The sequence below is a fragment of the Helicoverpa armigera genome, chromosome 17 (genome assembly GCF_030705265.1).
Source record: "Helicoverpa armigera isolate CAAS_96S chromosome 17, ASM3070526v1, whole genome shotgun sequence".
Taxonomy (NCBI): domain Eukaryota; kingdom Metazoa; phylum Arthropoda; class Insecta; order Lepidoptera; family Noctuidae; genus Helicoverpa; species Helicoverpa armigera.
Window position 1 is genome coordinate 2,007,186 of NC_087136.1, and position 13,689 is coordinate 2,020,874.

A 13,689-nucleotide genomic window follows, 5' to 3' on the forward strand; every position below is an offset into this window, starting at 1 on the left:
TATAGAATCGAATTTATACATTTAATTTGCATGGTAACGTTCTATGGTTCTGGTTGCGTATCAAAATTCTCGCTCCCATATATAAATTTGTCTATGTCCTTTCTCAGGTTATACTGCCTGCCCCTTTAGTAATCCCCAAGAGACGCAGGTGAAACCGCTGACAGAAGCTAGGTATTGCTAAAATATCTCGCTCGTATTGGAACATCTTAAATCATTCATGTCTTTTGTAACCATCCAATAAAATGTTAATTTTGCTCTACTCTTTAAAACGCATGCTAACTTAAGAGGAACGTACAATCACAAACCGCTTCCTCGTCCCTTATCCTCTCCGCGCTACTCTCTACAAGAACCCAAACTTATGCAGCGTCTCTTCTCCAATATGTGTGAAGGTTTCTAGTATCGAACCCTCGCACTCCGGGAACAGATCCTCACAGCTGACTCCCGTCTCTCTGCCCAGTCTCTCTGCAGCATGATACTCATTGTCCGTGTGGTGGGATAGAGTGTCCTTTGTTGTTGATGGCCTGAAATGGATAGTAAGTGGTAAGTTGGGATAGTAATCATCATTCTTTCTGTACCTACGAGGAAAGTAGGAAGTAAGAAGATAGTTGTGATTTGTAGTCTGACAAAAAAGGGTTTAATAGTTCGAGTTACTACAAAAAAATACAGCGTATCGATATGGTTCAACAGAGATCATTGTGATTACGCAATAGTTAGTAAAACTATCTATAGTCGCCAAGTCTTATTCGCAGTATACAATGGCAGACAGATTTCATATAACATAAAAATATATTATTAATCAAATGTGTATGGATTCTTTGACGTAGCTAAAAATATATTAACATATTCAAAAAGCTAATAATGAAAATCAAATATGAAATATTAAAACGTCTCTAACATAGAAAATCTTAATACGAAGCTATAAAAAATATGAAGCATTAAAAATGAGAACGCCATTTCCAAGGCGCGCCTCATTTACACACCCTTCAAATAAAAATTCCCGAATACAACGTACAACGCCAGATTAAACGATTTTCCTTAACCAAAAAGCTCCAATCTTAACCCGTCAACTCCACCCGAATGAATGATATATCATTCATAAATAAAGCAGTACCAAATCCTTTCATAACGTTAGTGACTTACGTGAATAGTATATGTCCAATTTCGCCGAGCAAGCCGTTTTCATGGGTGAATGGTACCTCGGCAGCCTCGCAGATTGTTCGAAGCAAGCACGGACGCCCTGAATACCCGTACCTGAAGTTTCAATGGCCAACCTTAATAAAATATTATACCTTCATAGCGATTCTTGTTAACTCTTTATAAAAGACTTGGACTAAATGATGTTTTGATTTAAGTTTTATTTTTGTGTGTTAAAGGATATTATTTTTTGCTCCTTTCTTTTTATTTGTGAGCGAACTAAGCGTTGGTTCTCCAGCTTTTATTTTTGCTCGTTGTGTTTGAAACATAAAGTTTACGCTTTGATTCTTTGTTATTCATTTCAAGTTTTCATGGCTGTGTATTTTAACTCGAACAAGAGTGATTATTTTATGTTTTAAATATTGAGGTTAACAACAGCGCAAATCTTTCGCTATTGTTGCAAGAATATAAAAAAGAAATATTACCTTTCAACCATACGTTCAATCACTTTATAGAAGTCCCACCGATTCATCCTCTGAGGTTCCTCTTCTTCTTCAATAGCATTCTGGTCAATCATTTCTTGTCTCTTAATAGCATCTTCTAAGGACATTTCATTTTTAATAGTCGTACTATCTGTAATTAGTACGCCACCCTCAGAGTAAACTAAAGACCTCTTTCTTCTGTTGTCATCAAAAGTCACATCGACTAACGTATCGTTGTCTCCCTCAGGTCTGTCCGTTACGGCATCTTCTGTCTCACTCAATTGTCTCGAATCATCTGAATCTATTTCGTTTGAGACGTCTTTCGTCGGAGTGTCCTCATCCATGTCTCTGGAGACAGTTTCAGCGAAACCGTAGATCCTGCTTGTATATTCAGTACTGTTTGTAGGCAAATCATATTGGAACTTTATTACTGTACCTACGGTCACTGATTGCTCTTTCAGATCAACGGGAACACCGAGACCGATGATGAACTGAAATTGAGAGAAAGTTGCACGTAGTTAGAATCAATTTACATGTTAGATCAGGTCAAGTAAATTAGGACATTGTTCGACAGTAGATTTTTTTATAGTAACGGTGCTTTGATTTATATAGGAGATACGAATATTCATAAAATGTTTTGAAAAACTGTCTATGAACACGTTCATGATTTGATAATAATTTGAAACCCCTTCGAAACCAAGTAAATAGCTAATGCAATAAAATTAGACTTTGTAAACAGTAATTTAAATAATTGGAGTGCATCTTTACAGTATTGAAATCTTACCGAAACCGAAATTCGGTATGCATAATTTACACTGTCCGCTCAAAATTTCCATCTTATTTTTGAAATAAAGGGAAATTGAACCCAAACAATGTTTTCACTTTCAAGGAAAAAGACAAAACATGACCATGAGAAACAAAAACAAAATATAAAACAGAAACTCTCATCGCACGCTTCAAAAGGCAGACAGAAGCTTAATTGCATTTAAATTCACGAACAAAAAAGACACTGCTTCGTTAAGCCCTATCCATTGTGCAAAGAAAACATCATTTGCTCAAGTTAAATCAGGTACGCTATGTAAATTTACATGGATTTGTTCTAATAAGACAGGGGGAATACCTGTGCTCTGGCCGGGCCACCGTCAGGGTAGACGAGGTACCGGCGGTGCCTTCCCGCGTCGGCTCCAAACACCCAAAGCAAATTGAACAAAATTAAAGCAAGCAACATGGTAGTATTTCGTTTTTACGTCGATTCAGAGCACCGGCACCGTCGGAGTGTAAATACTGTATAAGATAAAATGTTAGAATGTTTACACAGAGCCTACGGCAGTGTCTGACTAATGAACCGTTATGTTTTCCCAGTGATTTGGCCTTTACCGAACGGCCCAGATGCTTGCTAACTGGAGCCGAGGTAAAACTGACATGCTGCTTAACAAAACATTACACATAACGACCCTATTTCAGAAGAATGTATTTGGCTACTGGATTGAAGTTATGTGAAGCATTTTAAAGTTATAGGTACTTACGTAATTTATCACATTTTGACAGGCTTTTTACCAGATTTTAAAAATATTGTTTTTGCGGATAGTGATTGATGAACACTTACTAACGATAAAAATGTAATTTATTGTGTCAATAAAGCTGATGTATGAGTACAAAAACATAGCAAGTAGCTAATGATCTGAAAAATAAAATCGTTAACCTGTAACATAAAATACAGGAATAATAATTCCAACATACCCTCAATAAATTAGAGTTTACAACCGATTAATCTAAGAACTAATCAAACAAACGGTACTAAACTAGTTATAACTGGAAAGCAACATGTCAATCCCTCATCACATGATCAGGTTTCTGATTAACAGTAACCAAAGCAATTTCTTCAGCTACAAACAGTTCTGACTCCACTTCTGCTCTATACAGACTAGATAAAAGACCACGAAAATTTTCAATACGACTTTCAACATCAGAAATTTTCTCTTCATTTTTATAACCTGCCACTAACGCATGCATATCTCGTATAAACATTTACCCTGACTATGTGCAGACTTCACTTGGTTTCGCGTTCTCAACCGCATCAAAGCTAAGTCCCATACACTACGCTGGCCAATTTATTGAAATGAAGGGTTAAAATGGGATTCTGCGGTTGTACACCGCTGCAATATGTTGTAAATTTTTTCCTCTTTGTACACGTATCGTATTTTGTTATGAAAGAGCCCGCGTTAATGTGAAATCATGGTTTTCAATTTCTGCGCTCCGTTCCAGTTAATTGGTTTTGGATGATTAAATATTAATGGTTGTAATTTCGGTTTTGGATTGGAACGTTTTTGTAAATACGTTGGCCACAACACGCTTTATTGTTCTGGGGTGCGTATTTATGAATGGGAGGTGTTTAAAATTAGGAATATCGTGCTTTTTAAATTAATGACGCAACTTGTCATTTTTTAGGTATTAAGCCCAGTGCATACACTATAGATAACCTATGCCAAATGTTAAGTATATATTTCACTAAGCAGCATAAACAGTTTTCACCTGCTTTAACCTATTGTCTTCATCCCCATAATTTAAACCAACAAAAAAAATATTCCCAAACCTAAACAAAAGATATACATATCTACTTACCTACCTACAGTTAGGTTCCGTCCATCTAATTTCCCTCTCAAATTATTATACACCTCAATCCAATTTGACTTTCATAAGTAATGTTCGCTGTAATTAAACGAATCCAAATTTTTCCCGTCGCACAGGTTAGAAAAGCACATTGTATAACAATCTGTTAAATTAGTATATCTTTGGTAATCTAATTAGGAATTAATTAAGTCCTTCTTTTTGGTTGATTACTTGCAGTTTTTGGGTCTGTTTGATATCTTTGAGTTTCATTTGATTTTGGAGTCTACTTTCTGTAAGATACCATGACCATTCAGTTAGTCGTCAATATATTATGAAGCTGCAATAGGTACATATTGTGTTTCTGTAGACATCGGTGACACAGTGATATTATTTAAAACCCCTATAGTTTTTAAAATCTTAACTTTTAAACCTTTATACTATAAAGTCTTTATGTCTATCGACCTAACAGAAACCTAACCCCACTGTGACAGTCGTCACCTAGCCCTAATTATTATCAAATAATATTAATTTATTTTCGAAGGCGCCACGATGACGGGCCTCTTAAGAGCACATTAACTTTCTATTTTATGGATAGGGATATTTGACGGCTGACATGGAGTGCAATAAATACTTAACAAAATATTTTAAGGGTCTGAAAGTTTCTCACAGCAAAGCAATCAAACATCTGCTAAGCAGGACTTACAAGCCGTTGCCAACTGTTAAGGCAATTAGGACCTTGAGACAAAGGACTCAATATTGAATAGAAGTGCACATGTGCCAAATCCCAAACGGACCCCGACAGCGATACTTAGAACAATTGAGAATATGTACAAAAAGACTAATAAATCTATCTTATAACAAATAGACGAATACGCGAAACAAGACCTTAAGAATAGGGTGGAGTCAGCGCTGAAGGTGGGACTTGCGAGGATGTAGGAAGGGATAGCAGGCCACAAGGGTTTTCAGGGAACTGAAGCAGGGGCAGTTGGTCCTAGGTCGCGCAGTAGGCTAGTACTCTGACCGAAATTAGGAGACGCCTCATGGAGGCTAGAGCTAAGTTGTGAAGTAATAGTGAGTCATGCAAGCCGAGTGAATCTAAGAGTAAGTGGTGGTGCATGACTGGGTGAGTGTTGCTGATAGTGCGGGTGAGTGTTTATGAATGTTACCTCAGGCTGATATTATAACCCATTGTATCCATGATAACCTTCTCAATGCAGGTATAATACTTACCGACGCTTAGGCGTACTTCTACTATGATGTGATCGAGCTGATCGAATCAATTATATACCTTGCATTCTATGTTCCAATCTGCCCTCACACACTCAACAGCTTTAACATTAAATAATGGTACAATGTACTGGGCTTCGGCCTACACTCACAATTGTCATCTCGGATTTACCGAAGTATATGCCTCTATCACTCATGTCTCGAATAAGTACAACAACGCCAACGAAACTATATCAAATTACGCCTAGGCGTATCATTATCTTTGACTTCTCGGACTGATCGTCACGAGCATATGCCTTGCAGTTGTACTTGTTGAACGCGATGTGCACGTCCAGTGATGGGGGACTCACTATATCATACCAATACTATTAGGGACCATGACTCGACGGGAGTATGATGAAGACGACTCGTGCCGGCAAGCCGCGCCGTAGCGTCACGATATCCAGTCCTATAGACTGCTAGGGACCGTGACTCAAATATCACGGAACAGACGTTATGCGAGCCGTAGGCCACACCGTTGTTAGACAAGGATGGTCGCACGGTAGTGAAAGCACGAAAGCCGCAGCGTCACGACTTGGGATGGCTAGGGAATCCTGGAATGTTGACCTCGCGTCCTTCAGGAGCACATCCAAGACATTTTGTGAGTTACGGCTGTTTGATTAATAGATTCACAAGAGGCGATATTACAGTACCATACTTATTTTATATACTGTCTTATTGGAAATGTCCTTCCATTAAGAATTACTTATATTTCAACTGGATTATCAGAAACGGCGTTGTACTCCTATGTGTGATTGATACATAAAGTAGGTCCTTTCCATTCCTTAATCCTCCATTAGCACTATTTGCTTTACAAACATACCTTGTCACTATCCAGTGTTTGTACGCTGCTCTCTTTCATTGTCTTCCTTTCCAGTCCTATCCCCTAGCTTGTACAAGTCGGGATAGCACTGATACATTTCCACATACAATATCGGTGGAAGAGTGACCAGTAAGGAGACGAGCTCTACAGGGTTGCGCGGAACAGGAGGGGCGCAACCCCTTCCCCCTCAGGGAAGCCGATTGTAGTTATAATTTAGGAAAAACGAAAATTTTTACAGCCTGGGGTTGTCGTGGAACGGTTACATTTGGTGCCGTGACCAGGATTCTCGTCATTAAATGTACTGATTCACATCAGTGCAACGAGAATAAAAGATCTAAATCGGTTACTACACAAAAACACAACGTAGATTTAATTCCTTGACGAGGCATTACGGCAATAAAACAGCATTGGGTTCGATTCCCTGTGATTTTTTGTACAACGTGATGAACTGTGATGATTTCATATGGCGATGATTACGGTTACGGGTTCGACTCCCTAACAGAAGTGTTGTATAAAACGAGTCATAATAACGACGTATTTTAGTTATGGGTTCGATTCCCTAACGAAGACCTAGACTCTGGCTAGAGGTGAAAGATGATGGAAGAATTAAGAGAAATATAACTACGGTTATGAATTGCGGTAATGGGTTCGATTCCCATATATTACCAAGGGCGTGAATTGTATATACTTATGGATGGATACAGTTGGAAATACAGTTATGGGTTCGAGTCCCTAACAAAAATGTGCAGCCTAGAGGTAGGTATTTATGTATGTGATTGTAATTAGGAAAGAAATGAATATGTGAAATACTAGGACAGAAAAAATTGGCAGATAGCTAGAGACAGGATGTTGGTTCTTAAATATTAAAATAATGTTGTTCTGCACTATAAGCGTAAAACTGTATCAATAAGCGTTATGACACAGTATTTGCATAAGCGTAAGGATAGAATTAGTGTAAGAATACTGAGCGTACTTAATTTAAAGAAAATAAACGTCATGGCTGTACACCCCGCTTCTATATAAGTATATAACGACGTATATAATTACTTTTGATTTAACTGACGAAGCGACAGCTCCCTCTAAGTTGTATTTACGTGTGATTTAAATATTTATCTTTGTAATTTCTCCACACGTAGGAAAACAATATATTGTGTGGCTATTGATATAGCCTCTGTCTTCTGTAAATAGATACTTGGCTGGTTATCTTTTAAATTCCAGGACACTACAGTCTTCATGTACGAGCCTACATATTATGTAGATTCGGCATAAATTTGCGTCGCTTGGGTTCAAAGTTTCATCAAAATCGTCGTGAGCGTTCGTCGGCTGATGTACCTACGTACTAGCAGCCCTAGTGTGGATGCAGTTGCGAAGCTAAGTTTCCAAAATTAAATTAATTAATTTAAGTTAATCGATAGTGCTGAATCATATTCCAGCTCGTGATGATTGAATCAATGTGGACATTAGCTATCACGGCTGTGTCACACAGTGTATCTTTTAATGACAGACATATATTGGCATTTCCCTTTCAATCGGTTGAAAAAAAAGGGGAACTGAATTAATGCTAGTTCAATGTTCTGTCTTATTGGCTGATTAACAACCTGCTCTATCCTCTTAGAATCGGAGGGGGGTACACCCAGTTGGAACGAACTTTTCCATTCTTATAAATGAATTGTATGGCAATATTTGGATTAACTTCCAGTTAGAATCAAATCCTAATTAGTGTGCGAACCATTCCAGGGTAAAAATGCTGCGATAGTTACCGACATAACACGATTTGATTCGCGGCGATGGAGAGGCCTAAGTTCAGCAGCTGCAGTAGGCTGAGTTGATAAGGGGAGGTAACGCGACTCCATAATGAAATACTCTAGTAGAAGAAACTCTGGTATGTATAATCAACTTATAAGCATGCGCGGGTTTTTCTACTAGACCGGAACCAAAGTGATTTCATCAAAACGTTGTTTCGTCTAGTAAGGATCTTATTGGTGGAGATATTCCGTTACAAAGATACCTGTCTGCCTTATGTTTTAACGTACTGATGCTAGGAGCTCTCCGGCCTATTGTGAAATCTCATACGCTGTACTGCGTCACGCGTCTGATTTTCAGAGGGGGGAATGTGACAGTCGTCACCTAGCCCTAATTATTATCAAATAATATTAATTTATTTTCGAAGGCGCCACGATGACGGGCCTCTTAAGAGCACATTAACTTTCTATTTTATGGATAGGGATATTTGACGGCTGACATGGAGTGCAATAAATACTTAACAAAATATTTTAAGGGTCTGAAAGTTTCTCACAGCAAAGCAATCAAACATCTGCTAAGCAGGACTTACAAGCCGTTGCCAACTGTTAAGGCAATTAGGACCTTGAGACAAAGGACTCAATATTGAATAGAAGTGCACATGTGCCAAATCCCAAACGGACCCCGACAGCGATACTTAGAACAATTGAGAATATGTACAAAAAGACTAATAAATCTATCTTATAACAAATAGACGAATACGCGAAACAAGACCTTAAGAATAGGGTGGAGTCAGCGCTGAAGGTGGGACTTGCGAGGATGTAGGAAGGGATAGCAGGCCACAAGGGTTTTCAGGGAACTGAAGCAGGGCAGTTGGTCCTAGGTCGCGCAGTAGGCTAGTACTCTGACCGAATTAGGAGACGCCTCATGGAGGCTAGAGCTAAGTTGTGAAGTAATAGTGAGTCATGCAAGCCGAGTGAATCTAAGAGTAAGTGGTGGTGCATGACTGGGTGAGTGTTGCTGATAGTGCGGGTGAGTGTTTATGAATGTTACCTCAGGCTGATATTATAACCCATTGTATCCATGATAACCTTCTCAATGCAGGTATAATACTTACCGACGCTTAGGCGTACTTCTACTATGATGTGATCGAGCTGATCGAATCAATTATATACCTTGCATTCTATGTTCCAATCTGCCCTCACACACTCAACAGCTTTAACATTAAATAATGGTACAATGTACTGGGCTTCGGCCTACACTCACAATTGTCATCTCGGATTTACCGAAGTATATGCCTCTATCACTCATGTCTCGAATAAGTACAACAACGCCAACGAAACTATATCAAATTACGCCTAGGCGTATCATTATCTTTGACTTCTCGGACTGATCGTCACGAGCATATGCCTTGCAGTTGTACTTGTTGAACGCGATGTGCACGTCCAGTGATGGGGGACTCACTATATCATACCAATACTATTAGGGACCATGACTCGACGGGAGTATGATGAAGACGACTCGTGCCGGCAAGCCGCGCCGTAGCGTCACGATATCCAGTCCTATAGACTGCTAGGGACCGTGACTCAAATATCACGGAACAGACGTTATGCGAGCCGTAGGCCACACCGTTGTTAGACAAGGATGGTCGCACGGTAGTGAAAGCACGAAAGCCGCAGCGTCACGACTTGGGATGGCTAGGGAATCCTGGAATGTTGACCTCGCGTCCTTCAGGAGCACATCCAAGACATTTTGTGAGTTACGGCTGTTTGATTAATAGATTCACAAGAGGCGATATTACAGTACCATACTTATTTTATATACTGTCTTATTGGAAATGTCCTTCCATTAAGAATTACTTATATTTCAACTGGATTATCAGAAACGGCGTTGTACTCCTATGTGTGATTGATACATAAAGTAGGTCCTTTCCATTCCTTAATCCTCCATTAGCACTATTTGCTTTACAAACATACCTTGTCACTATCCAGTGTTTGTACGCTGCTCTCTTTCATTGTCTTCCTTTCCAGTCCTATCCCCTAGCTTGTACAAGTCGGGATAGCACTGATACATTTCCACATACAATATCGGTGGAAGAGTGACCAGTAAGGAGACGAGCTCTACAGGGTTGCGCGGAACAGGAGGGGCGCAACCCCTTCCCCCTCAGGGAAGCCGATTGTAGTTATAATTTAGGAAAAACGAAAATTTTTACAGCCTGGGGTTGTCGTGGAACGGTTACACCACGTAGGGTATCTGTGACTAAAACAGTTGACAACTCTAACCTTAAATTGCTCGTAACATTTAATCATAGAGTTCCAAACTGACAAGAATACTTCGACAACTATTACTGAACTAACAACCAGTAAATTATTAAATGGAAACCTTCCACTCGTATCACAAGGTTTTGCACTTAATTAATCGACAAGGATTTAATTTCATAGAATCAAATGACAAGTTTTATTTAAAAGGAGACAACTCTCAATTTCCCGAGTTATATCTTTGGGCTTTTGAAAACTCGATTTACGAAATCTGGTTTGAAATATTTTAATATTAATGGGATTTTCTTGAGGTACATGACGTGCAATATCCGAGGTTTATTATAGCTTAGTGTTTATAAGTGGAAGTGGAATTCATCTTGTTAAATTAGGACGTTATTAGACTGGCTCTTTGGAGGGTTAGGTAAGGTTTTTATGTAGATACTTTTCATGTGTTGAACAAATCGTGATGTGATGTGTTGATCACATGAAACAATCGTGATGTATGTAAGCTACACTACACACGAGTTTGGTTTTTACATTATGAATTTTTGTATTTGTAAATTATCTGTAAATTTTTGAAGGCTAGATTTTGATATAAACAGATCAAAAAATTGAATCGTTTGCCACTTCCATTAATACTAATACTTAATTTTTAAGATGATCACGATTTCAATAACTCCACTCAAATGCCATTGACCTCAACCAATTTTTAATTCTTTTGAACCCACGACAATATACAGTCTGTACAGCTACATTGAAGCTTTTAGTATGTGTGTACACAAAGATTTAGGCGACATTCAACAGATTACTTCAGCAAATATGAGATGGTCAGGCGCTCGTCATGCTTCGAACGGACAACAGCACTTGTAGATCAAAGACTTTGAAATATTCTTTCTATTTCTTTGGAGAATATATATTTTAGAGTAGAATGTTGATTAGGTGTTATATTTTTGTGTATGTATTTTAAATCTTGAAGTCAGCATTATAGGTTAAAGAGTCAAGAAGCTAAAGTGATTATTATGTTTTAGGACCATAGTGTTATTGAGTGTAATTTGTGAAGAAACGATCACAAAAAAGAGACAGAGAAGATATTTATTGTTCACACCAGCCACACAGTGGGGGGTGAGTAATTGTTGACAGACTTATTATTTTCATAGCATATTTTTCTATATTGGCTTGCAATTTAAGTATATAATGTACGCAAAAACCCGAATAAGATTCTGAAATTTTAAAACCTAAAATGAATCACGTAAAAAATCGAATCCGCCATCGGCAAAAAACCTGTAACCTATAGCCTTTTTTGATTAATGGGTCCATCTAACACTGAAAGAATTTTTCAATTCGGTCCTATAAGTTCCTGATATAACCGCGTTAAAGCAAACAAACTCTCCAGCTTCATAATATACATATAAATGATGTTCCCCCAGGTATTCGCCACGGTATCCATCCCCCTTCACCCGAACACGTACGTGAGCGTCGCGTGGTTCCTGGAAGCCAACTACTACAACGTCGACAATGCTACATACTTCGAGCCCTTGCTGGGGGATATTGAAACTGTTGGTATCGTGAATTTATTTACCTACAAGAAAAACTAAAAATTAAGTAATTCTGAAATGGCACATTCGACATTTGTAATTTTTGTCTTCAAAGCCAAAAATCGTTTGGTGAGACTTAGGCTATTTAAATTAGCACCTTGTCCCATTATAAATCAAACTTACAGCTCTACTAAATGCGTCCCCTTTTCACCACTTTCTAGTATATCGTAAAAGTTCTAAGTGAAAAGTAATTAAAAAAAACAGAGCGAGCTTTTAATAGCAAGCACAAATATTCGTTATTTATTGATTCAAGTAAAGCAAAAAAAATTGCAGATTAATCTAATACATTCATACACCATGTAATCAGTTTAATCCTACAAGAGAACAGTAAAACAAGCTAATTTTTAAAAAGCTACACCTGCATAATACCGCATAAATTAGAAGTTAGGAAACTCGCGAAACTTCATGCTTAATAGAACTTAGAAGCAAGTTGGTAGCCCACGTCAGGTATTTGCACTTTGTGGTGTTATATTAATTCTACATTGAACAGGATTTCATTGAATAGAATACTTTAAAACCAAGAGCAGATCCAGCAATCAAAAAAAGGTTGTGGACACGTCAATCCGACATGGCAAAAAGTGGCCTAATGTATGTATGTAAGTTCATCTTAGAATTATACTGAACTGATCTATGTTTTAATTGTAGGTATCAAGAAAAAGACTTGACCGTAGTATTGAAGCACCAAAGAAAGTGATGACCAGAAGCAGTGTCTATACTCTAATCGAGTCCATGCTACAAAAGTAAGTTAAATAAGGTTACATTGTCACTTTTGGTGAAAAAGGAAATCAAAATGTTCTACCGTACGTAACTCAACTACCAGGGCTGCATAAAACACAAGAGAGCTAAATACTGCCGCTGTAACGCGGACTTTGTTCTGTCGAAGCTGTAGTTACTAACCACTAAACAGCGGTAGCCTTCTAATTCTCCTGCTAGCCTAGTACACAATTGGAATACATTGTATTTGGCGTACTTTAAACTTTGTGACGTTTAGTTTAACTAAATACATAAAATATTTACGTACTTTCGTAGTTTTGCTTTTACACAAAAAGTAATTGTCTTTTATGTAGGTAAGTTATTCCTCTTTTTCAGACATGGGTATCCTGGTCGCCCATGCTTACTTAGACTCATATGCGAGAATGCTTATGCTCATTTCTTGCATAATGGTTTGATCGGAGACTTGATATACTTAATCCTAACGTAAGTGTAATTTCAATTTTAATCCAGAAACCGAATAAGAAAAACGTAAAAATACACTATTTTATTCTTTTCAGACCATCTGCTTCCATGTCTGAAGATGATCTAGAAGACAGTTTCTACGAAGCAGAATACTATGGCTTGGATAAAAAGTGCAAAAGATACACCAAACACTGTCCATCGAATCTTCTCGAAACGATAACTATGTATACTGATGCTGATAATACGGCGTAAATAAATACAATTGACTATTACTGTGTATTTGTATTAATTATGACCATTGAATAGGTAACAATCAATTGCTCTAAAACTCTCTTGAAAACACGAGTAACTGAGTCTTTATAAATGTATATTATGTATTGCCGATTCTTCTTCCTAGCAAAAAACACATGCGACTCTTCAATAATTGTTTAATTAAAGTTGTATTTTGTAATGTAACTGTCAGAGTAATTTTTACATCCCAACCACGTTCTCCAAACAATCCATTGTTCCAATCTTCTATTAACGACGAATAAAAACATCAAAAATCGTGTACATTTTTATTATCTACTCAATTTTACGTATCTTCCTATAGGCTATCTAATTTC

The 13,689-nt window shown here is 37.8% G+C and overlaps 2 protein-coding genes across 3 annotated transcripts; one reads left to right on the forward strand and one right to left on the reverse strand.

Annotated features, from left to right (window-relative positions):
• Window positions 1-38: 38 nt before the first annotated feature.
• LOC110370408 (uncharacterized) lies at window positions 39-3,007 on the reverse strand. 2 transcript variants are annotated; one of them, XM_064038861.1, is made up of 4 exons: window positions 2,737-3,007; window positions 1,620-2,107; window positions 1,141-1,271; window positions 39-521 (listed from the first exon to the last, which is right to left on the reverse strand). In XM_064038861.1, exons 1-4 carry the CDS (start codon window positions 2,842-2,844, stop codon window positions 394-396), a joined length of 855 nt encoding a protein of 284 aa, XP_063894931.1. In that variant the 5' UTR covers window positions 2,845-3,007; the 3' UTR covers window positions 39-393. The 2 variants fall into 2 exon arrangements, with proteins under 2 accessions (XP_063894931.1, XP_021181872.3); XM_021326197.3 differs by having other exon boundaries at window positions 42-521; window positions 1,141-1,251; window positions 2,737-3,000.
• Window positions 3,008-11,066: 8,059 nt separating this feature from the next.
• Window positions 11,067-13,405, forward strand: LOC110370422 (uncharacterized). Its single transcript, XM_021326211.3, has 6 exons — window positions 11,067-11,267; window positions 11,342-11,435; window positions 11,741-11,869; window positions 12,554-12,648; window positions 12,998-13,105; window positions 13,180-13,405. Exons 1-6 carry the CDS (start codon window positions 11,242-11,244, stop codon window positions 13,334-13,336), a joined length of 609 nt encoding a protein of 202 aa, XP_021181886.3. The 5' UTR covers window positions 11,067-11,241; the 3' UTR covers window positions 13,337-13,405.
• Window positions 13,406-13,689: the final 284 nt, after the last annotated feature.